We start from the raw sequence: 26,209 nt of genomic DNA, 5'->3' as shown, positions 1-26,209 counted from the left end.
AGATATAGGCAATTCCTGAGGTTTTGCAATTGGAGAAAACCCTGGCCACACAGACTCTTTCACTATTTGGCTCCTTATACTTAGAGCCCATCTGGACAAGCTTTGTAATGGCCAAATCGAAATGTGCCCTTACCACTGTTGCTTAGCTACGTAAGTTCTTTCGTCGGTGGGTCAAAGTCACTATGTACAAGCCTATCACCAGTACTCCTCCATCTCCTGCCCTGGAGAAAAGCTTGATGATCCCCATCCGTGGGATAACCTTTGAACCTAAACCTTCTAGATAAATTCTTAGATTCCTTTTGAAAACTGTCCTCCGTTGAACCGTTCCTGCGAAATCATAGAAATGATCCCTTAGTGGTGACTCTCTTCAGGGCAGTCGGATGAAAACTCTCCCAGCTAAAAAAATTGTTACTTGCTGTAGGTTTCTAGTTTGTATGCTATTATTCTTACCTCTAGACATTCTCACATCAAGGAAAGCAATAGAGGATTGGTCAATTTCATAGGTGAAACGTAATCCACAGTTGTTGTAGTTGTTGTTGTCCCCTTTTCTACCTGACCAGATCACCAAAATGTTGTCTATATATCTCGTCCACAGAACCACCGACTTAGTCCACTCAATATTTAGTCCAAGAACACAAACTTGTCCTTCCACCAGCCCAGGAGCAAATTTGCATAAGTAGGGCCCCTGAGCTGATGTAAGAACTTGTTATCAAAAAGGAAGTAGTTATAATTGAGGACATATTCAATTAGTCACAAAACCGATAGGTTATATTTGTTTACAAAGCTACTACTTGTTTAGATAGTATCAGGCTGCTTCCAGGCTTTTTTCATGAGGGATTGTTCTATATAAGACACCCACATCTATTTAGGCCAACTACATGGTGAGGGAAATATCAAGGTTTTTGGAGGTTCAGTAGTAGGATCTACCTTATTGGGCTGACAATGCCATTGTTGATAGAGCACTATACGAATCAGAACAAGTTTAGAGGAAGATTTTTGTTTGGCATATATTCCATTTTTTCTTTTTTTTTTCTTTGTATCTATTCCTGATTTTTTGATATTATATAGCTACAGTAGATTTACTACTATCATTGCTCTATCCCATCTAATAAGGACCTAATAGGGTGTAATTAGGAGGTTCCAGATAGTGGAATTGCCCATATCAGGGCGGCAGTTCCGCTGCAGGCAGGGTTTCTAAGATAGGGATGCCTATAGAGTGAGATTTTCCATTCTAACAGATATACCATCCGCCATGAATAAGGACGCAGGATGCGTCTGAAACGCATAGGCTCCCTATACCTTTTGAAACCTCTCCTTGCACTTCAGGACATTATCCTTTTGATCCTGTTTTAATATGACTGAATTAAACTTGGAATAAGTTTCCATTTTATCTACATCAGCGCTGGATCCAATTTCTTTTTCACTACTTTTTCATCGTGTGCTGACGCGAGGACCCGTGCGCGGTTATCAGTATAAGTCTACACATAAGGTGAGCTGGAGGCCTCTTCTCCCTTTTTTCCAAATATACCATCCCTTCAATTTAATTCCCTAGCTGTCCTACTGAGTGTTAATCCTGTGTGACCGGGCTACATAAGATGTTTTTATACGTTTATTTTTTCAATCAAAGGTAACATTTTATATTAGATGGTCTTCCTGTGACCCTACAATACATGAAGTCAGAATAAATCATACTGTGCAAAAGGAATTTCAATGTTATTATCGACTTACTTATATTACCAGTATTATTTTATTAACATTGGGCTTATTATTCTATCAATAACTTAGATTTGTTCCCTGTTTTGCCCTGCTCACTGTAAATAAAATTAAACAAGATAGTCTATAATACCATACCTAAAATAGTAAAAGTAAATATAGAGAATGATCAAAGGAAAGCGGCTGCCATCTATGAAAGTGTCAATGTTATAAAATTTTGAAAGACATGCCATTTACAACACTCTCAAAATATTTTTAGCAACAGTATTTGCCTGTTAAAATATCTATGCCTAAATTGGAAAGAAAATGTGAATGCTAGTAAGCAGGGCTGTGGAGTTGGTAAGCCAAACTTCCAACTCCAACAATATTTTTGTTATACCGCGTGAATTAAAGCTGAAAATCTAAACTTGAATCACATTTTCTTTACTTTGTTTCAAATCCATTGTGTTGGTGTACAGCGGCTAAATTATCAATTTGTGTCACTGTCCAAATACTTCTGGACCTGACTGTATGTGAGCTTGTTGTACATTCCAGTCCACATTCCCTCTTTTACAGCTATAACAGCTCACCCCACTCTGTGCGTTTAGATATCCCTTCTCAATAATTAGTACAGGTGTCCACATACTTTTGGCCTTATTGTGTATCTCTAAAGAACATGCAAAGGACAGCAGGGCTCTCCACTTGACACCACATTAAGGCTCATTTCAGAGGGCTGCAGTGTGGCCACATTTTAACGGCACTATAACTGACACAATAATCAGATGTCCAGCAGACCTATTGAAACATAATTAATTACCCCAGGGTTAACAAGGTGAAAATCCACAACTCTTCAAGAGTAACATCAAAAACAAATAAATGATCTCCAAGGCATTTGGAATAATGTTCTATGGATAGATGACTCAAGTAGTAAGCTATGAAAAACATTGGTCTCATTATGTCCTGTTTGAAAAAAGCAGCAGACCATAGTATGAATGTCATACCAACAGTTAAACATGGGGGTGGTAGTGTGATGGTGCGCGGATGCTCTACACGTATCTGACGTATCAGGGAATATGGCCATCATAGAGGGGGTTCCCCAAAGTGGGGTTAGCTTGGGTCCATCTATGTGCCAGACTAGAGAGATGCTCTGTCTCCTACTCTGGCCATCCATTTGAATGGTCGCCATTTATTGCTACATTTTACAGTACATGTAGTGGCTGCTGCAATGGGAATATAAGCCTAGAGGCAGCTTCTCAGCTTTAACAGCTGATCACTGGGAGAGAAAGAAGCTGGGTGTGCGCGATCAGATAGATTTTTTTTAAAAAAAGGAGCCACTGTCACAAATTTCATAAACAGCCATTATCATTTCAACTAACTCCTGACATGTCAGAAATTAGGGGTGGCTATGATGTTTTACTGTGCAATGCGTCCCTTTGACTCCCGTTGGCTCTCCTAGGAGATGGGTCATAGATAATCACAACTTCTGACATGTTTCTGTGTTAAATCTAAAGTATAATTGGGTTTTGCAGCAAGGCAATGATCCAAAAAATATAGGCAGGACAACATCTAAATGGTAGCGTAGAAACAAAATACAGCTGTAGGCTCGATGCACACGACCGTAAACAATCTCCGTAATTGCGGACCATAATACGGTCCGCAATTACGGACCCGTCCGGTTCTCTTGGCCGCAGACACCTTTCCGTATCGCTACGGATAGGTGTCAATGCCGTAAAACCGTGCCGGGAATTATGGCGCATGTCCTACTTTTCATTTTTTACGGATATCTAAGTCTGTAGATGAGAATTTAAGTGTTTGTTCCTTATTTAAATTTTTTTAAAGTTATGGCTATTTATTTTTCAAATGTTACCTGGGGCGGCCATATTGGAGACACACACTTCCTTTCTGTATTGTCTTCATATACAGTACCTCAGTGAGTGTGTGCTGTATAGCAGTTATAATGACTGAGATTCAATTAACAGAGTAATGTCATAGATTATTACAGTCACTAGGAAGTGACAGGGGAGATGCATACAGAGCCTTATCTTTATATAGTGTATAGAGTTACCGCTTAGGTCTCCAGCAGTAAAATGGAGATGATTGCTGACCCATTCCCAGCCTATACAGCAAACCTATTGTGTCTGCTCTAGCGTCCAGCATGATATCATGGAAAAAAAAAATATGTACATAGTAAGACAAAAAAAAACAAATAACAACACCAAAATGTTTTAAAAAGTATGTTTAGAATGATAATTTGATTTAATTAATATGTAATTTTCTGCCCATACATTTCCTGTACGAGGGTGGTTGCATTTTCACATGGGTGATATGGTAACATAAACCTGTATAGCATCATTTCTACATACTTTGAAATGTCTAACATGTCTGACTAGCTGTCTAACAACTATACATTATTGCCCATGTATAAATGGAAAAAAACTTGTTTCACTCCTAATACAACACTGTGAATGAGACTGTCACTAGACATATCTCCAACATGTGAAGTCCATGAAGTCCCTGGTTGAGGGGTCGAAGACATCTCATCTTCCCTCTCCAACACTGTCATTAATGAACATTTTGCTAAACTTTTATGATGACACATTTATCAACAAAATATACATTATATGAAATATAGTGGAATCAGTCATTGTGGACCTACAATGTGGATCTGTACTTGAGAAAGAGATGTATATATATATATATATATATATATATATATATATACACTGTGTTCCAAATTATTGTGCACATTGGATTTAAGTGTCATAAACATTTAATTATTCGTTTTTCAATTAAACTCATGTATGGTATTGTGTCTTAGGGCTTTTGGATCATTGTAATCAATCTCAGACACCTGTGATAATGAGTTTGCCAGGTGTGCCCAATGGACAAGGTATGAAAACATTGGATATTTCAAGAAAACGTAAGCGTGATCATCGTACTGTGAAAAGATTTGTGGCTGATTCAGAACACAGACGGGTTCGTTCAGATAAAAGCATAATGAGGAAGGTTTCTGCCTGACAAATTAATAGGATTAGGAGAGCAGCTGCTAAAATGCCATTGCAAAGCAGCAAACAGGTATTTGAAGCCACTGGTGCCTCTGAAGTCCAGCGAACCTCAAGGTGTAGGATCCTCCAGAGGTTTGCAAGTGTGCATAAAGCTATTATTCGGCCACCCCTAAACAATGCTCACAAGCAGAAACGTTTGCAGTGGGCTCAGAAAAACATGAAGACTAATTTTCAAACCGTGTTGTTTACTGATGAGTGCCGTGCAACCCTGGGTGGTCCAAATGGATGGAGTAGTGGATGGCTGGTGAATGGACACCATGTCCCAACAGGGCTGCGACGTCAGCAAGGAGATGGCAGAGTCATGCTTTGGGCTGGAATCATGGGGAGAGAGCTGGTAGGCCCCTTTAGGGTCCCTGACAGTGTGAAAATAACCTCTGCAAAAGTACTAGAGTTTATGACTGACCACTTTCTTCCGTCGTACAAAAAGAAGAACCGTGCCTTCCGTAGCAAAATTATCTTCATGCATGACAATGCACCATCGCATGCTGCAAAGAATACCTCTGTGTCATTGGCTGCTATGGGCATAAAAGGAGATAAACTCATGGTGTTGCCCCCATGTTCCCCTGACCTCAACCTTATTGAGAACCTTTGGAGCATCCTCAAGCAAAATATCTATGAGGGTGGGAGGCAGTTCACATCAAAACGGAAGCTCTGGGTGGCTATTCTGACATCCTGCAAAGATATTCAAGCAGAAACTGTCCAAATACTCACAAATTCAATGGCTGCAAGAATTGAGAAGGTGATATCAAAGAAGGGGTCCTATGTTAACATGTAACCTGGCCTGTTAAGTTTTTTTTTTATTGAAAGAGCTTTTGTTTTCTGTAAATATGACCTCCTGATGCTGCAAATTCAACAAATTACAATTTTAGCTCTCTTTACAACCTTTAAAATGTTTTGATCTCTGTTGTGCATAATAATTTGAAACATTGCATTTTGAGTTTTTTACTTCTAAAAAAAAATCTGTTATCATTAGGAGATTTGTTCAATAAAATTTGCATTATAGTCCAACGGTTGATGGCTTGAAGATTATACTGACTGTCATTTGCATTGACTTTTTAGGAAAATCAGCGAAAAATAACATTTGCATAATAATTTGGAACGCGGTGTGTGTGTATATATATATATATATATATATATATATATATATACAGTAAAGGAAATAAGTATTTGATCCGTTGCTGATTTTGTAAGTTTGCCCACTGTCAAATACATGAACAGTCTAGAATTTTTAGGATAGGTTAATTTTACCAGTGAGAGATAGATTATATTAAAAAAAAAACTGAAAATCACATTGTCAAAATTATATATATTTATTTGCATTGTGCACAGAGAAATAAGTATTTGATCCCTTTGGCAAATAAGACTTAATACTTGGTGGCAAAACCCTTGTTGGCAAGCACAGCAGTCAGATGTTTTTTGTAGTTGATGATGAGGTTTGCACACATGTTTGATGGAATTTTGGCCCACTCCTCTTTGCAGATCATCTGTAAATAATTAAGTTTTCGAGGCTGTCGCTTGGCAACTCGGATCTTCAGCTCCCTCCATAAGTTTTCGATGGGATTAAGGTCTGGAGACTGGCTAGGCCACTCCATGACCTTAATGTGCTTCTTTTTGAGCCACTCCTTTGTTGCCTTGGCTGTATGTTTCGGGTCATTGTAGTGCTGGAAGACCCAGCCACGAGCCATTTTTAATGTCCTGGTGGAGGGAAGGAGGTTGTCACTCAGGATTTGACGGTACATGGCTCCATCCATTCTCCCATTGATGCGGTGAACTAGTCCTGTGCTCTTAGCAGAGAAACACCCCCAAAACATAATGTTTCCACCTTCATGCTTGACAGTGGGGACGGTGTTCTTTGGGTCATAGGCAGCATTTCTCTTCCTCCAAACACGGCGAGTTGAGTTAATGCCAAAGAGCTCAATTTTAGTCTCATCTGACCACAGCACCTTCTCCTAATCACTCTCAGAATCATCCAGATGTTAATTTGCAAACTTCAGACGGGCCTGTACATGTGCCTTCTTGAGCAGGGGGACCTTGCGGGCACTGCAGGATTTTAATCCATTACGGCGTAATGTGTTACCAATGGTTTTCTTGGTGACTGTGGTCCCAGCTGTCTTGAGATCATTAACAAGTTCCCCCCGTGTAGTTTTCGGCTGAGCTCTCACCTTCCTCAGGATCAAGGATACCCCACTAGGTGAGATTTTGCATGGAACCCCAGATCGATGTCGATTGACAGTCATTTTGTATGTCATCCATTTTCTTACTATTGCACCAACAGTTGTCTCCTTCTCACCCAACGTCTTACTTATGGTTTTGTAGCCCATTCCAGCCTTGTGCAGGCCTATGATCTTGTCCCTGATATCCTTAGAAAGCTCTTTGGTCTTGCCCATGTTGTAGAGGTTAGAGTCAGACTGATTAATTGAATCTGTGGACAGGAGTCTTTTATACAGGTGACCATGTAAGACAGCTGTCTTTAATGCAGGCACCAAGTTGATTTGGAGCTTGTAACTGGTCTGGAGGAGGCTGAACTCTTAATGGTTGGTAGGGGATCAAATACTTATTCCTCTGTGCACAATGCAAATAAATATATATAATTTTGACAATGTGATTTTCTTTTTTTTTTTATATAATCTATCTCTCACTGGTAAAATTAACCTAGCCTAAAAATTCTAGACTGTTCATGACTTTGACAGTGGGCAAACTTACAAAATCAGCAAGGGATCAAATACTTATTTCCTTCACTGTATATATATATATATATATATATATATATATATATATATATACATACATACACACATGCATCTGATGGTTCAGGATTTGCTGTCACATGAAACCTTGGTGCTGAATTATTAGAGTTCTGCAGTATATATTTAAATGAAGAAGTTCTCAGTGTCTATGCATGGAAGCAAGATAATGCCTGAGTATAACTTTTAACAGCTTGGCAGAATAGGACAACTGAGGGATTTATATTTGCTAGTGCTTACTCTAATTTTTAGATGAAAATGTCTTTAACTGCTTTGCAGGTGACATTCAGACTGAACATTGTACGCAAATTTGCGAATGTCATCTCGTTCCAGAACTATTCTCTACTATAGTTATTATTCTGTACTCTGATAATAATTATTACTGCAGTAGACTGTGGATACCTGACAACCTAAAAGTTAGGGTGCATCCACACGTGGTATTAGCAGAAAAAGTGGTCTCACTGCAAAATTTTAAAGTATGTATTCCTATGTGTGGAAGTAAAATCCATAACACATACATTGTTAAAATTTCTGTCCCAAATTTTTCCACTGCAGAAATAGCTTCCGCAGCATTCTCTGGATGTGTTGCGGATTTTGAATGCAGAATTCCATCATAGACTTCAATGCCATGTGAAATTCCGCACTGAAATATGCAACACAAATATGCAGCAAATTCGCTACAAAATTTGCAAAGAGCGGTTCCACTGCAGAATTACTGTTGTGTCATAATTTCACGCCAAGTGTAACTGCACCCTAAGGCCCCATGCACACGACCGTATTTTTTCCCTCCCGTAAATACTGGCGTAAATACGGGTCCTTTGTCACCCGTATTCCACCCGTATTTACGGACCCGTTTTCTCCGCCATATTGCACTGCACTAATCGCCAGCCCCTTCTCTCTATCCAGAACTGATAGAGAGAAGAGGCTGCTGATCAGTGCTGGATAGAGAGAAGGGGCAGCCCCTTCTCTCTATCCAGCACTGATCGCCAGCCTCTTCTCTCTATCCAGCTCTGATCGCCAGCCTCTTCTCTCTATCAGTGCTGGATAGAGAGATGGGGCAGCCCTTTCGGGCAGAGTTTCCGCAGCCGAACGCAGCGATAGAAAGAAAAATAAGTTCATATATACCCCGGCCGTTGTCTGGGTGACGCGTCCCTCTTTTGACATCCAGTCCAACCTCCCTGGATGACGCGTCAGTCCATGTAACTCCTGCAGCCTGTGATTGGCTGCAGCGGTCACATGGGATGAAACGTTATCCCAGGAGGCTGGACTAGAGGAAGAAGCAGGGAGTTCTGGGTAAGTATTAACTTTTTTTTGTTGCAGGTTTTTGAAGGAAACATTAGAAATCTATATTGTGAGCGCTGCGCATGATACTCACTGTCCAGCGGCAGTCACTGTCCAGTGTGCTGAAAGAGTTACTGCCAATCAGTGCAGCCCCTTCTCTCTATCCAGCACTGAGCGTTTAACTCTTTCAGCACCCTGGACAGTGACTATCCCCTGAAGTCGCCTAGCAACGCTTCCGTAATTACGGGTGCACACACGTAGCCACCCGTAATTACGGGAGCCCTATAGACTTCTATGAAATAGGACATGTTCTATATTTTTCAACGGCCCTGGCACCTTCCCATAAGCAACGGGAAGGTACCCGTGGCCATGACCTGCCTAGGTAGAGTCGTGTGTTAACCTTAAACCATACTATCCCCCACCCCCATTTAGTAACGACACATGACACCGAGGTTGGATGTGAAATGGCCACAGCAGCCGTTTATTAATTTCACAGTTTTATAAAAACAATTTAAATCCGAAACATTCGGATAACTAGTTAGGAATCCACCAGAGAATTCCTCCTAATAATTCACATGACCCAACATGGGTCAGAATCATAAATAACCATTAAACGTTAACATTAACCCGAGCAGAGGAAGTCCTTGAAGCCCCTTCAGATGTTCCTTTCAAGAACACACCGAATTAGCCATCTGCAAACCACTAATTACCTCCAGCCGTAAACCAGCTCGGAAGCACCGTTCACCTCTGCAGATGGCTCCACCCACTAGAAGTCCACTTCAAGGGGATAACACCCGTTGAAGCCCTCAAGTGATATACCGACCACTAGAAGTCCACTTCAAAGGGATAACACCCGATGAAGCCTTCAAGTGACATACCTTCTACCAGAAGACCACTTCAAAGGGATAACACCCGATGAAGTCTTCAACCATGTACCTTTTTTGGGGGACGCATACCCCCGATGCGACCCCCCCACCATTTTGTACTGACTGGCCTCAAGGACTCCCCCCGCCAGCTGCCATGACAACAGAACCTACTCCGGAAAAAAGAAAAACATGTTAAATAAACACACAAAATAAAACACAACGCTCATATACGGACGTACAGAAGACCTAAGGAGTAACAAAACAAGGGTGGGAGGGTGGGAGCTTTGCTTCTTGTGTACTACTCCTCCCGCTGCTTCCGGCTCAATGCCGAGAAACAGCGGGAAGCGCAGTAACGGCCCCCCCGTCCCCCCTAGCTCCTCCCCGTCCCTCCTTCAGCTTCTTCACCTTTCCCTCACCTCTTAACATTAACCCTTTCCCTACCAGGACGGTCATGTCGGCTTCCCTCAAGCCTGCAGCTGCGTCCAGCCTCTTCTATAGAAGTCTATGTGCCCGTAATTACGGGCGTTTTTACTGTCGTGTGCATGGGGCCTAAGGCTATATTCTCGTTCTGGCAATTTTGATGGCATGAATAGTGTGCAGCACTATTAGGGTATATTCACACAGGGTGGAAACCCTACATAAAAGCACACATCGTATCTGCCCTGGTCTACGCAGGGAATCCGATCCGAATACCCACACTAAATTGTGGTGCAGTTTTTCAGCTGGAATGTCCACTGTGGAAAACTGCCTATAAAATAAAAAGCCCATACTTACACATAGCCATGGCCAGACGTCCCTCTGATGTCCTGCAACCCGACCTCCTGGGATGACATTTCATCCCGTATGACCGTTGTAGCCTGTGATTGGCTGCAGCAGTCACATGGGATAAAACGTCATCCCTGGAGGCCGGGTTGGACGCTGGAGCAAAGAGTTTTAGGTAAGAATCACAGCTTTTCCGTTGAAAAAGCGCAACATCTGCTATTGTTGTGGGTTTTACCTCCCCATTGAATTCATTGGGAAAACCCCACAACAGAAAAGCAAGCAAATCCGCAGCATAAATTGACATGCTGTGAATAATAAAAACGCACCGCAGGTCAATTTATTAATGTTTTTTTGTTGGTTTTTTTACGTAGCGTGTTGATAAGGTTTGTTCAAATCTCATTCACTCTGCTGCTACTGTATTACGCAGCAGATTTTCCGCAATGGAATATTCCACAGTATTTTCGCTACGTGTGAACCTGGCCTTCTAGTTGTTAAATTCAATGTGGTTCCTCAGTGTCAGTTTGGATCCCTTAAAATAGATCTGTTACAGCATATTGGCTTCTGTTATAAATCAAAGCCATGTAAACAGAGCCCTAGGAGGGAATTTCTACGCCAGTTTTCTGGGAGGGGAGAAGAAAAGAGGAGCTTTCTGCTCCGCACCCTAGCGGAGCAGAAAGCTAAGACTGGCGTATGAAACGCCAGTCTTAGTAAATTTGCCCCATCTGCTCATTTTCCTCTCACCGTCAAGTGTATTTAAATGAAAACAAATATTTCCGCATTTTAGTTATCAGATCCCCATGACTTTCCCCACAAACCTCTTAATAAATTTGTTGCATTTTCTGCTGTCCATAAAGTCACTGAATAAAAATCTTCGTCAGCTAGGAGGTTGGGTAGATTTCCGCAATGTTTTACGGCAATAAATTAACGCTACAATATTTGCGACTTTTGGGCCATTTGCCACATTTCTATGCACCCCCTCAATGTCTTCCCTATAGTCATTGTTCCTATGGTCAGCATTTGAGGAACAGATATAGAATCTCCTATGGTGTGAGATTTGCATAGTGTAAATGAGATCAATCTGGTCACTTTGATATCATATCTAATTCACTTTTCCAGAACGCATTAATGTTAGGCTACTATAAAAGTTCCATGTATGGGCAATGATCTGTGCTTCTAAAAGCATTGTACTTGAAGCTTAAATATTTGTACATGATAACACAAAAAAATCTGAGCCTGGAGCAGTTTATGGTTGAGTCATATCTTTCCATAAGCATCTGAAATACATAAATAGCTACATATTTACTTGTGATGAGGGAGATTTGGTTTTAATTTTTGGGTCAAGGAAAGAGCCCAGAACAAATAGTTAAAGCTGAATACATTTTAACACCCTAACAAATACCTACAGCAGATGAAATCCATTTCTTATTTATTGTAATGTCTGTAATCTTGTTATATAACTGGTATTATTTCCTGCTGTAATGCAATCAAAAGTAAATCAGACTAATCCAATATTTCCAACAATTTTGGAACTTCATTTTTAGAGTCCAGCTCTATAGTTAAAATTTATCTGAAGAAAATATAATCTGTAATATATTTTTTTATGTGTTTTTTACAGGTTCAGATGAACTATTTTGGATTCGAGGACTATTTCAATGACGGCTTTTTTTTTTTATTCTCAATAAAATGTTAAATGATGGTTGTGTTTTTTTTTAAAATTTCAATAAAATATTTTTTCTATGTACTTGTATTTTTTTAAACTTTATTACTACCACCTTAGTAATGGCCGATTGACAGCATCGATTACTAAGGCAGGGCTTAATGTTAGCCGATTAAAAGGCTAACACTAACCCCCCCATTATTACCCCGGTACCCACCGACACCAGGGGTACTGGGAAGAGCCGGGTACGATCCAGTACCCGACCATCTGTAGTGATGGTCGGACACTGGGGTGGCCACAGGCTGGTACTTTTAGGCTAAGAAAGGCCAGAAACAATGGGACTGCCCACCCTGGTAATGCTAGGCTGCTGCTGCTATGTTGTATCTGGCTGGTTATGAAAAATCTGGGTACTCCACATCGTTTTTTTCCCCCAAAAAAATTCTTGTAAATTATGTGGGGCCCCCCCATTTTTCATAAACAGCCAGATACAACATAGCAGCAGCAGTCTGGTGTTTTTGCACTTTCACAACCCAATAATACCAGCCTGCGGTGGCTCCAGTACCCGACCATCAATACAGTTGGTCGGGTACTGGATTGTACCCAGCTCTTCCTGGCACCCCTGGTGGCGGTGGGTACCAGGGTAATAATGGGGGTTAGTGTTAGCCTCTGCACCGGCTAACGCTAAGCCCCGCCTTATTAATGGGCACTGTCAATCAGCCAGCGGCTATTACTAAGGTAGTAGTAATAAAGTTTCCCAAAAAATACACAGAATTTTTTTTGATCTAAATAAAAAATAAATCACACAAAACTCGTTAACCATTTTATTGAGAACAAGAAAAGCCGTCATCGAAGTAGTCCTCGAATCTGACGTAGTACAACTACCGAACCTGTAAAAAAACACAAATAAAAAAACAAAAACATTAGTAACACATGTGGTAGGTTTAGATACAGGGCCCTGTTTGATACTGTCTATTGGACCTTGTATCTAAGCCTATTATAAGGTAGGCTTAGATACAAGGTCCAACAGACAGTATCACACATGGGCCCTGTATCTAAGCCTACCACATAGTAGGTTTAGATACATGGCCATGTATGATACTGTCTGATGGGCCCTGCATCTAAGCCTACTACTTTGAATACAGGGCCTATCAGACATGATCACACATGGGCCATGTATCTAAGCTTACCATGTGGTCATGGTAAGATGCTTAGATACAGGGCCCAGCAGACAGTCATCTTATACTGTATAAGATGACTGTCTGCTAGACCCTGTATCTAAGCCTACCCTATGGTAGGCTTAGATACAGGGTCTAACAGACAGTATTACACATGGGGCCTGTATCTAAGCTTACCACTAATGTTTTTCATTTTCGTTTGTTTTGTTTGTATACTGTATAAGATTACTGTCTGCTGGACCCTGTATCGAAGCCTACCTTGTGCTAGGCATTAGATAAAGGGTCCATCAGACAGTATCACACATGGGACATGTATCTAAGCCTACCATGTGGTTAGATACAGAGGCTAGGTGTAAAAGGCCCTTTATTCAGCCACATACCCTAGCAGGGGAGATCAGAATAAGCTCCTCCTCTGTTTAACCTTTTAAGTGACATGGTCAATACTGATTGCAATATTTAACTGGGAGATAAAAAGGGTCTCTTATTTGACGTCATAGAAACCCATGCGAATATGAATGGACAGTGTTGATTCTTAGCGAGGACACTAGTTCTGCACATTTACAATGCATATTATTTAGGCATAGGTTACTGTGCCTAGCATTAGCCTAGATATATGATGACATTTTTTAATAAGAGTAAGTAGAAATCAATACATTTTTATTAAAAGAAAAACACATATAAAAGAACAAAACAATTATTAGCTTACATTTGGTAATTTGGCATTTTTACCTTCTTCCCCACAATATAAATAGTATACAAAAGAATATGTACCTCAAAATGCCATAAGGTGTCATATACCTATGTAAATCAGGTGTTGGAATGACAATAGGTTAAAAGAAAACAAAAATTGGTTTGCTCCAAAGAGCCAATGTCCGTAAATGCTTCCTATAGTCATGACATTTTTGTTAACAGATCCCACAGATTTTGGAAGATTGGCTCTGCAATGTCATGTCTGTGAGGACAGCCCAACTGGCCCTAGATGTCTCCTATTTAGGGAAACAGGCATTGTAAACATTTAACGCCCCTTCATTTTTTTGCATCTGAAATGTTCAGAGATATGTGTCACATTATGACCAGAAGGACATACTTTACTACTATGATGTCATTTCTCATCAAGTGTCACAGCTGCATTGCACCATCCAAGGTGATATTGAGAACCTGCTAGGCACCACTTACCACAGATGGTTTCCAATTTGCATTCATTAACAGTGTGTTGCTGTACTGGACATTCCTGTTGTGTCCATGTACCCACTATAGCATGACTGCAATGAAATATAATAGATTTAAAGGAATTATAGGAACAATATTTGTATTTATAGAATGCCCTTCTGAAGCATAGTATGTCATTTAATTATAGTGAAAAAATAGTTTATTATTACTATTATAATAATATTATATTTAGTATTATTTTATAATTAATGATGCACTGAAATCCAGCAAACGAATCAAGTTGGCTAATTTTATCTCTGTGCATAATGTGTCCCTTGTAGAGGCAAAAAACAGTTGCTGTCACCTGTTAATACAATCTCCAAGGGCTGCAACATACATCAAAGATGTTTAGTCTCTACCGGCTGATTGTTATTAACAGGTTCCAAGTGTTAAGCTCGGAATAGCTTTTTTGATGGCCCAACATTATTGTCAGCTGCATTTTAGCATTTCTATTATGGGCGCAGGATCCTCCATCTCCTATGCGAGGTTTAAAGTCCAGGTCTTAGTTCACCATAAAACCCTATGTTCAGGTCCAGGTCTTACAGCCATAATACGGACACCACAATGTCACTGCACTGCTGTCCTCTTAATGCAGCCTCACATGCTTGTTAGTTCAAATGCACACGATGCGTATTACGTTTGGATTTGCTGCGCATATTTTCTGCAGCATAATACAGTAACAGCAAAGTAAATGAGATTCCAAGTAATCTTATCTATACGTTGCAAAAATTTTACGCATGTAAAAAAAAGTCTCCAAAATCCGCAACATAAAGCCGCATTTATTTCCGCATCAAAATGTAAAAAACGCACCTAAAAACTTTTTAAAAAACACACCATTAAAAGGGTTTCCCCATGAGAGAGATTTATGACATATCCACAGAATATGTCATAAATGTCAGATAGATGGGGGTCCCACCTCTGGGACCCTCAACTATCTCCAGAACTGTGCACCCTAAACCCTGTTCAATCGCTGTGTGTTGCAGCTGAATGAGGTAAATTCTGAGCATGAAAAAGGTTATATAGTCATGAGTTACGTAAACATCGTAGCTCGCATGCTACGCTGCTTCTGTAACTGCCATTCACTACTATTTGAGTTACGGAAAAGGCGTAGCTCAGCGAGTTACGCTGTTTACGTAACTCACGACCATATAACCTTTTTCATGGTTAGAATTCACCTCATTCAGCCGCAACACAGAGCCCCGTTTTAGAGATACGTGCGGGGGGACCCCCATCTATCTGCCATTTTTTTTACATATATATATATATATATAGATCTATATATATGTATAGATATATATATATCTATATATATATATATATATATATATATATATATAGATATATATATATATATATATATATAGATATATATATATATATATATATATATATAAAATAAATCTATATTACAGAATTACTTAAACTGGAACTTTTGCTTTAAGCTTTATAAAAGTCTTATCTGAAGCAGCCTGAAAATATTAAAGAAATAGCTCCTTGACCTGAACTCACAGTCACTCATTATTAACAATGTATCACTTTGTATGCCTACTCCATCATTTAGAATTAGATATACCATGGTATACTGGCACAGCAGTTAGGTGAGCTGGCGAACACTTGGGTCATGGGTTCAAATCTTAGTAGACCACCATAAGCAAGGCCTTTCTCTGTCAATTCTTTCTATACTCTACTTATTTTCTTCACTCTTGAATAATGCTTGTAGGTACATTTGTTTTATAACACATCTCCCCTTCTGGTGCCGGCCTGTAATACCAACATCCTTACCAACATCCAACACTCTGCAGATGCTCTTTTTGCCTCACTCCAACCCAAAACTGTGATTCAAGAATTGGAAATCAATTCTTGGAGACACAGGTTCCAGGCCCCCAAAATTTCGGAAGCCACGAAGCAGAGGCATTGACTTCTCTCATTGAGGAGATTGTACTTTTCGCCATGATGCTTTATTAAAGGAAAATATGTTCTACCAAGATTTTGATACATTAGATGCCTTGTTTTTCCTTTGTCATTATTATCACACCATTGATAAATGTTCTACATTGCTCCAACTTTGTAGAATCTATATAATAATATCTGGTATTGATTGTGTCATGTTCACACAGGTGTTAAAAAGGACACAGTATATATAGAGATAGTAATGTACATGAGTGAGACTCAAAAACCATGGCTGCAGGGGAGCTGTATTTATTTAATTCGAAATGTCCATATAGTAGCCTAAATGGATGAAATATGTGTGAAAGGAACACTGTTTGCCTATATTTACACACTGATATATGGACATAGGCAAGTAATAAATAGAAAACCCCTACTGTCGCAACTCCAAGATCCATGCTCAGTCACTTAAAATTAACATAATAGGGTGAATTTATCAAAACTAGTCCAGGGGAAAATTGGAGCTGTTGTCTTTAGTAACCAATCACATTGCCTCTTTTATTTTCCAAAGGGCCACTAAAAAATGAGAGCTGGGATCTGATTAGTTATATGGGAAGCTACTCCACTTTCCCTTATACTAGTATTGATGAATCGTCATCATTTCTTCCAATGTGTTTAACAGAGTCTTAATAAATAAAAGGAAGACATATTGGGCCCTTTATTACAACTGGTGTAGATAGACAGTGGAGCAGCTCCTCTTATTTGCTGCAATAGGTGTTATACATGTGGCCCAATGTTTGATTTACTCAAACCTAGTTTGCTGAGGCTTTTATTAAATGTGTGTTATGAGCCTGGATATATATATACTGTACCCCAACAGACAACATGATTAGATAAGTGGTGTAACAGTTGCAACTGCAGAACAATAAATGCACGTATACATATATCAGTTCTCGTATCAATTTCAGACAAATGGAACAAGTACAGAAACATGGCACAGGAAGGATGCTATATTTATCAATGAATTGTGTCATTTTCCTCTCAAATTCTGACTGCTCAGTATGCAAACCATATGCCACACATACCGGGAAAACGATTGGGTCATACAAATAACACTATTAATATTTTATTTATAATATTCAACGCAGCATCATAGCTAAGCTTCCTTCACGCAGGAAAAAAAAAATATTCAGTTTGCTGCCGAATAGTTTAGTATAGAAAAGTAAATATAACGTAGCATCCAGGACATTTAAGACACCATCCATACAAGTAGTGATGTAACAGATTTGAGTTTGTGATTTGGCATAACTCAACTCATAGTGATGTGTTATATGGTTTTTCACAAGACTGCAGATATACCTATTGCATTATCTTAAAGACGATGTACACCTTTTAAATCGTTTGTTTGTTTTCTACTAAAAATGTCTATCAGCGGGGGGCGGAGCTTGCCGCTGACTGGGATGGCGGTGTAGTGAACTTTCTCCTGCTTCACAGGTAGCGATACTGCGGCACACAGCGACATCTGACATTCTGCTGAGGTCCACTTTTCTCTGAAGGTTCCCTGAACTGCCCACTATAGATGTGGACCATGACCAGACGACGCCAGTTGAAAACGGAGCCAAAAAAGCTCCCTGATTATTTTCCCACGACGGTCCGCTCCCAACATGGCGCTGGCTCACTGCCTGAGATGAACGCTCGGCAGCTTCAGACGCAACCTTCGGCTGTATCAGGTCAGTCTGTGGACGAGGATGGTGACTCACAGGGCAGGATGGAAGAGGTGTCTGGCCCCGTAAAATGGGGAGTGACCCGATCTGCCTCATCCTCACCTAACAGTAAGGGCCCAGCTTTTAAAAAAGCACTTTTCCCACAAATGGTGCCACCCCATGAGGCTCAACTCACGACCTCTGATTTATCTGGGTTGACTGATGTACCTTATGACGCACCTCTGACCACGGCTATCATGAAAGGAATGATGCATACCCTGCAAAATTCCATCTCTGGGGTACTGGATAGAGTGCTATCGCAACTCCACACATCCGTTGATGACTTAGGATTCAGATCATATAGAATGCAGTCCGAGGGATCATGCCAAAGCACACAATGACCTTATGGATGCTCATGCTGAACGGAATGGATCAAGAGGACAGATCAAGGAGAAATAATCTTAAAATCCGAGGTATTCCTGAAGACATCCTCCCTCTGAATTACCTAACTTTCTGCAAGTTATGTTTAAATCTCTGATTCCTATGTTCACTCCCTTGGATTTGACTTTGGATAGAACACACAGGATTCCTAAATCCCGTTCTGCACCAGATAATGCCCCCAAGGATGTTTTATCAAGGGTACACTTTTACCAAGCCAAGGACCGTATCCTTCAGGAATCCAGAAAATTGGGGAAACCTATCTGCTTCTACTTTGATGTTACGAAAACAATTTCAACCGATCACTTTGGCACTCAGAGAGCAAAATCTGAAATATAAGTGGGGTTTCCCGGTCAAGATCTTAGTTTCCAGGTATGGTTCTACACATGTGATTTCTACTCCATCTGATGGGGTTACTCTGCTTCGCCAGTGGAAGATTCCTATCAAGAATACAGAGTCTGCACCCGCCAGTAAGCCACCTAGACGTCTTCATCTGGAATGGGAATTGGTACAAGGACAATCCATCACCTGATCTTCATGCCGGTTGTTTGGTCATGTAATTATGCTACTTGTTTCTAACATTTTCTTTCTTTCTTCTTCATGGTGGTTAGTACGGCGCAGAGTAGGCGCCATGTTTCCTACATTTTTGTTTTCTTGTTTATGTTAATGTATTTGGTCAATTTGTTTTGTCCACTTCAAGTTTCACAAGATAATACCTTCATATTAGAGTTTAGTGATCAATGCCAAGCTAGTCGTATCACATTTCTTTATGTTTCCTCATGCCTTTTACATTATCATCTTTAACCCCTTCCCGCCGCAGCCCTTTTTCAGATTTTCATTTTCGTTTTTTCCTCCCCACCTTCCAAAAGCCATAACGTCTTTATTTTTCCATCAATATAATCTTATGAGGGCTTGATTTTTGCGGGACGAGTTGTAGTTTTTCATAGCACCATTTATTTAGCCATATAATGTACTAGGAAACGGGAAAAAATTATTTGTGGGGTAGAAAATGAAAAAAAAAAACTATTCCTCCATGGGTTTTTGTGCGTAGTTTTTACGAAATTCACTGTGCAATTAAAACAACATCTTAACTTTATTCCGTGGGTCAATACAATTATGACGATACCAAATATATATTGTTTTATCTATATTTTACTACTTTTACAAGTAAAAACCTAAGTGTAAAAAATAAAATTTATTTTGTGTCGCCAAATTCCGAGAGCCATAACTTTTTTATTTTTCCGTTGGTTAAATAATGATATATTGTAATAGTTCAGGCTTTTACGGACGCGGCGATACCAATGATGTTTATTTATTTATTTTTTTACTATGCTCTAGGGGGAAAATGGGAAACGGGGGGTTTTTGGAACTTTTAATTTAGTTTTTTTTTTTACATAAAATAAAACTTTATTTAGCAAATTTTTACTTTCTTTTATTAGTCCCCCTAGGGGACTTCAACCAGCGATCGTTAGATCACTTGCACGATATACTGCAATACTAATGTATTGCAGTATATCGTGATTCTGACAGGCATCTATTAAGCCCTGCCGAAAGCAGGGCTTAATAGGTGCACAGGCAGCCATAGCAACAATCGCTCCCCTGCGATTGTATTGCGGGGGGCGTGATGAGCTGTTAGAGGGGGTCGCCCCCCTCTTTCTAACAACTTAAATGCTGTGGTCGCTATTGACAGCAGCATTTAACGAGTTAAATGAGCGGGATCGAGCGTGATGCCGCTAGTTACTCTGAAGTGTCGGCTGTAACAAAGAGCCGACACCGGCATCGTATGGAGCGGGTTCACTCCGTGAGCCCGTTCCATACTTCCCCTACCCGACTTTGGCATATGGATATGTCAAATGTTGGGAAGGGGTTAAATGTAAAGGGGCTAAATAGCCCTTTTAAACGGCAGCAGATGTGGAAAGAGGCTCTAGCCCTTCGTAGCGACATTTTCTTCGCCCAGGAGACTAATTTCTCCTCACTTAATCCCCCAAATGTACACATTTTAAATTCCCTCACATATCAGGCATCTAACTCCAGCAAATCTAAGGGTGTATTAATTGCAATTAAAGACACGGTTGTCTTTCATAAACATGAAGTCTTTTCGGACCCTCAAGGTGGATTCCTGATACTTGTCGGTGATATTAATAATATTACTTTTACATTAGTTAACATATATCTTCCTAACTCTCACCAACTTAGGGCTTTTCACAAAATACTTTGTAAGGTTAATAAGGTGGCGAAGGGTCTATTGATCATAGGAGGGATTTTAATGAATTTATGCATCCAGCTATTGACTCCTCCAATGTCCATAGACCCTGCTCCAATTTATATCACACAGTACATTTGGAAGAGTTATATGATGTTTGGCGCTGTCATCATGGTAATGAACGTGACTTTACGTATTTCTCTGCACCACATAGGGTATACTCTCGGATAGATATGTTTTTAGTGAGCAGGATCAGCCTCCGTTGTATCTCTACATCTTCTATTGGAGACATATCGTGGTCTGATCATGCCCCTATCTCAATGGTTGTTTTGGATCACGTACCTTCGCCTCCCTTCTCCTCCTGGAGATTAAATGATCTTGTTCTAGATCATCCTCTTACTAAAGATTTGATGGATACCCACCATCAAACATATTTTGACATTAATACCCCCTCTTCTGATAATTGCTTTTCTTTGTGGAATGCTCACAAGGCATATATGCAGGGGATGGGGATTCAGGCCGCCTCCAGACTGAAAAAACATAGGCAGAAAACCACCAACGATATTCTCGCCCAATTGCATAATCTGGAATCCCTCAATAAAACTAACGCGACTCCAGACACGTTGCAAAAAATTAAAGTCCTTAGGGACCACTTTCAAACTGATCTAATGTCTCGTCACATGGCTTTATTTAAAAAACTGCAATTTGTTTTTCATCTTCATGGTAATATACCAGGGGCACTCTTAGTCAAAATGATTAAAAAACAGAGCGCTAAGCAAAGAACAGCATTTCTCATAGACAAACACGGAAATAAGGTTGCTCATCCCCAAGAAATCAGTGAACAGTTTCGAAGTTCCTATCACAATTTATATAATCTTAGAGAGCATAAAGACACTTACCAGCCATCAACGTTGGACATAAATAACTTTCTGTGCGGCCTGAATCTCACTTCCCTATCAGAAGAAGATAGCTCAAATTTACAATCACCTTTTACTGTACTGGAAGTATCACAGGCTATTAAACGGTTAAAACAAGGAAAAGCCCAAGGCCCAAACGGGTTTACCAACCTGTATTATAAAGGGTATGCTAATATCCTAGCTCCTAAATTGGTTGATGTGTTTAATAGAGCCGCAGCTGCGGGCTCATTCCCAAAGGAAATGCTATCTGCAACGGTAGTTACCCTTCCGAAGCCAGGGAAAAATCCTGATTCTTCTGCTAACTTTCGACCAATCTCTCTATTGAACACAGACATTAAAATTTATGCTAAGGTATTATCTGGTAGGTTGGTTAACTTACTCCCTAAACTTATACATGAGGACCAGGTGGGATTTATTGCTGTGAGGCAGGCGGCGGATGGCACTAGAAGACTCATAAATTTGAATCATTGGGCCAGGACCCGTCGAGTGCCTTCCGTGCTTCTTGCTTTGGATGCGGAGAAGGCATTCAACCGGGTCCACTGGGGATATTTGGAGGCAGTTCTGTACAAATTTGGATTTTGCGGATGGATAAAATCTGCAATTTTGGCACTGTACTCCAGTCCCTCTGCTAGAGTTTTGGCCTCTGGGTTTTTATCTACCTCGTTTCCTATCTCTAATGGCACTCGTCAGGGGTGCCCGTTGTCACCCCTGATTTTTGCGATGGTGATGGAGCCCCCAGCTATGTCTATTAGACGGAACCCTTCCATTACAGGTATACAGGTCGGTAAAGTCCAGCATAAGATAGGTTTATACGCAGAAGACGTAATACTCTCTCTTTCAACCCCATTATCTTCCCTTAAGGAACTGCAAAACACAGACTTATTTGGAAAGGTGGCCTATTATAAAATCAATGCTGGTAAATAACACTTATTGGATGTGGGACTTCCTGTAAGGGTTAGGAATATAGTTCGAAGTTCCTTCCCTTTCCAATGGAATACACTTAAGATCTCTTATTTGGGCATTAATCTCACTAATTCTACTAATCTCCTCTTTAAACATAATTTTACTCCTCTTTTACATAGTATTCCTCAATTGTTATCTACATACTCTAATGTTTGTACTTCTTGGGCAGGGGGGGGGGGATAGCGATAATTAAAATGATTGCCCATTATTCTTTATACGTTCCGTGCAGTAATAATCCCTCACCTCAGTCCTTTTTTGAGAAATCTACAGAGAATCCTCAATAACTTTATATGGGCGCACAAAAAACCTAGAGTGAGGATGCATACATTATTTAGACAATGGAGACAACACGGTATGGGGATGCCAGATGTCCAAAATATATTACTGGGCAGTTTCACTAGATCATTTAAAGTCTTGGTGTGTCCCATCTCCCTCGAAGAGGTGGATACATATTGAACAGGCACTAGTAGACCGTCCACTTATCTCATTGTTAGGGGTTTGTCCGAACGATTCTCCCAAAACGTATGCCTCTGCGTCCCCGACTTTCTCAGCTTCTCTGAAGGTTTGGAAAACATACTCCTCCCAACTTCCTTCACTAGCTCTTATTCAGCTTAAGAAATTGCCCTTACGATATTTGCTTACATCATTACCAGATGTCTCTTTAGACAATTGGATAACTTCAGGAATTTCTCACATCCACATGTTATTTAGCGACCATAAATTATTGGCCTTTTCAGATTTAGTAAAAGCTTATTCTATCCTTAATAGAGATTTTTATAAGTATTTATGTATTCGCCATTTATTTACTTCCTTGGATGTCAATACATTAACATTTCCTTCTGTAGCTCTTCAGGTATATATTGAGCCCATGTGTAAAAAACAGGGTATATCAGGATTTTATGGTGATTTGTGCAAGCATCTCCTTTCCAGCAGACCTCCTTATTGTGATAAATGGGAAGAGGATTTTAAATCCTCCTTTTCTTTGACCGATTGGCAGATAGCCTTTTCTTGGACCCAAAAAATATCCAGGGGGGTTAAACATTGGGAAGCTTCTCCAAAATTGTTATTACGTGGGTATTTGATGCCTTGAAATTTAGCAAAATCCGATACTTCTTATTCTGAGTTGTACTGGAAGGGATGTGGCTGCAAAGGTTCATATTTCCATATGTGGTGGCAATGTCCGGAGGTCTACTCCTTTTGGATTCAGGTATTTGATATCATCTCTCGCATTTCGTCTTGTACTGTTAAGCCTGATACAGCTCTGGCCTTATAATTTCTTAATATTCACAATATCCCATATCACTCTCAAATGGTGTCCAGTCATATTATTATAGCGGCTCGTTTTTTGCTCTTAGCCAAATCTTGGAAAATACACACTCACTTTTATATAATTGAACTATTTAATCAAGTAAATACCTCCTTTACTATGGAAGGTATGTTTGCTTTGAGATCTCATAGGCTTCCTAACATTATCTCATTATGGGATCCATGGACCAATTATCTCTCCACCTCTCCACAGGGGGCTAAGCTTATACCTCTTCTACCACCTATAGTTTGACTTTTCTGTTACAATATGCAGCTATTTAAGCTCTTAATTTAGGTTACCAGATTCATGCCACTTTTGCTAGGACATGTTGGTACTTGGTTATCATATTTTATTTTCTTATTTTGTATTAGTGATAATGGTGTAACCCTTTGAGATTTAAATTTTATTCCTTTTTGTTTTTTATTTCCTATTTAAGTGGAAATGTAATTTCATTTGAGCATGCGGTTTGGTAATTTCCTAAACATATTCTTACTCTTCGGATCCTTTTTTATTTTTATCTCTCTATATGCAGTCTTTATGGTATTAATCTGCTATATGTGGACACTGTTAGTTTTACTGTTCTTTATATTAATTATTGTATGCTTTCAATAATGTCTTTGGTCCTGTATTATGATAATATACTAAGTGATGTATATGCTTCAAGGTTCTGGCATGGACCTTACTGCTGTTTTTATTTTTTCTCTTTCTGTGACTTTGAAAATTCAATAAAAATTTAACATTTTATAAAAAAATGTCTATCAGCGTGTTTGGTGCAATTTCTAAATACTTTTTACTAAAAATTATTTTTACTTTTTGAGATACAGCTGCTTTGTATCTTGTATACAGATCAGCTGTATCTAGCACTGAAACCTGTATCCGTCTCTGACACACAGGATCGAACTGTTACCAATCATAACTGAGTTCACAACTTAGATATGATCGATAACAGGTGAATCCTGTGAGTTAGAGACACGCAGGACCCACCTTCACTGAACCCGTCAGTGCCGCTGACTTGACAGATTCAGGTCTCAGCACAAGATACAGCTGCTCTGTATACAAGATACAAAGCAGCTGTATCTCAAAAAGTAAAAATATTTTTTAATACAAAGTATTTAGAAAGTTGCACAAAACACACTGATAGACATATATATATATATATATATATATATATATATATATATATATATATATGTATATATATATATGTATATATATATAAATAAAGATTTCAAAGAAGTGCATAGCCTTTAACCCATAAGTTATCACAATGAATGAACATTGCAGCCACAATGTGTTAGATGACTGATTTAACTTTGTTAAATCTCTCTCGATACCAGAGATTAATAACAGAATAATTGAGAAATTATGTGGGGCAGAGAAGATAAAGGACTAACAATATAGGCACTTAGAAAATCTGATGCATCCTTCAAAGTAATAAATACCTACATATATATATATAAACACACACTCACACGTTAAGTGTGGTAAAATAATAGAGTATTATGTAATAAAAAATTGTAAATATTTAATTTTTTAACAGACTGGAAACATATGCAATATCTAACTGATCATCAAATCGAATTTCAACTGAATATAACTCAATGTTAATTTTGCCAAATATACAAAGTTATTGCACATAAAAATGAACTAGGTTTTAACGTAATGACCGAAGAACTACATAACAAATAGTGGGGCTGAACATTTAAAACTTCCAGCCCTCCCTCATCCCTCTTAAAATGCATAGCCGTGACCAAGCTACAAGATAAAGTTGCTCAAACCTTTGGGGAGCCTCTCAGCCAAGCCAAAAGCAGCCACGGTGAAGATAGAAAGAAGTGGAATGTGTGGTAAATCTTTCATGATTAATTTCCCAAAAATTGGCGTCTTCAGAGAACCAGAGGGAAATTCCAAGCTTCTTTCATTTTAAGCCCTGGTTTGCTCAAGTACTGCAAAGTAATGACTGTTTGTGCGACAGGAAGTGCACTCAGGAATTCTGTGACTTGGCTAGAATGATGGACATGACCAGCTGCTGTACATCTACTTAGGTCAATGCAAGTATGCAGGGCTCAGGAAACAAGAGAAAGCAAATCCGCCTAGAATCCTTTTTAGTGGAACATTGTGATATACCATACTGGCAGGCTAACGAAAACAGTAAAATAATTGCAAGCCTGTCATATGCCCTGAACTGTTTTAGAATGAGGTGATAGAAGGTGTAAAAATATTCATACAATTTGGGTGGGCTAGAAAGTAGACAGTTTGATTAAGGTGTCAATAATTTGTAATTTTAGAGAATAAATTGTAATGGTTTTTGGTATCATAGTTTAGTATGTTATGGATGTGAACT

General features: G+C 39.5%; 1 protein-coding gene across 1 annotated transcript in view; it reads right to left on the bottom strand.

The window, feature by feature from the left end:
- Positions 1-25,740, bottom strand: part of MUSK (muscle associated receptor tyrosine kinase) — a 218,161-nt gene extending 192,421 nt beyond the window's left edge. The window contains exon 1 of the mRNA XM_075851610.1: positions 25,647-25,740. Within this exon, the coding sequence (XP_075707725.1) occupies positions 25,647-25,725 (79 nt within the window). The 5' untranslated portion in view covers positions 25,726-25,740. The remainder of the gene's footprint in view (positions 1-25,646) is intronic.
- Between the last annotated feature and the right edge of the window lie 469 nt (positions 25,741-26,209).

Source organism: Rhinoderma darwinii, chromosome 1 (assembly GCF_050947455.1).
Source record: "Rhinoderma darwinii isolate aRhiDar2 chromosome 1, aRhiDar2.hap1, whole genome shotgun sequence".
Lineage (NCBI taxonomy): Eukaryota > Metazoa > Chordata > Amphibia > Anura > Rhinodermatidae > Rhinoderma > Rhinoderma darwinii.
Note: the sequence above shows the minus strand (reverse complement) of the source record. Positions and strands in the feature narration are given on the sequence as shown.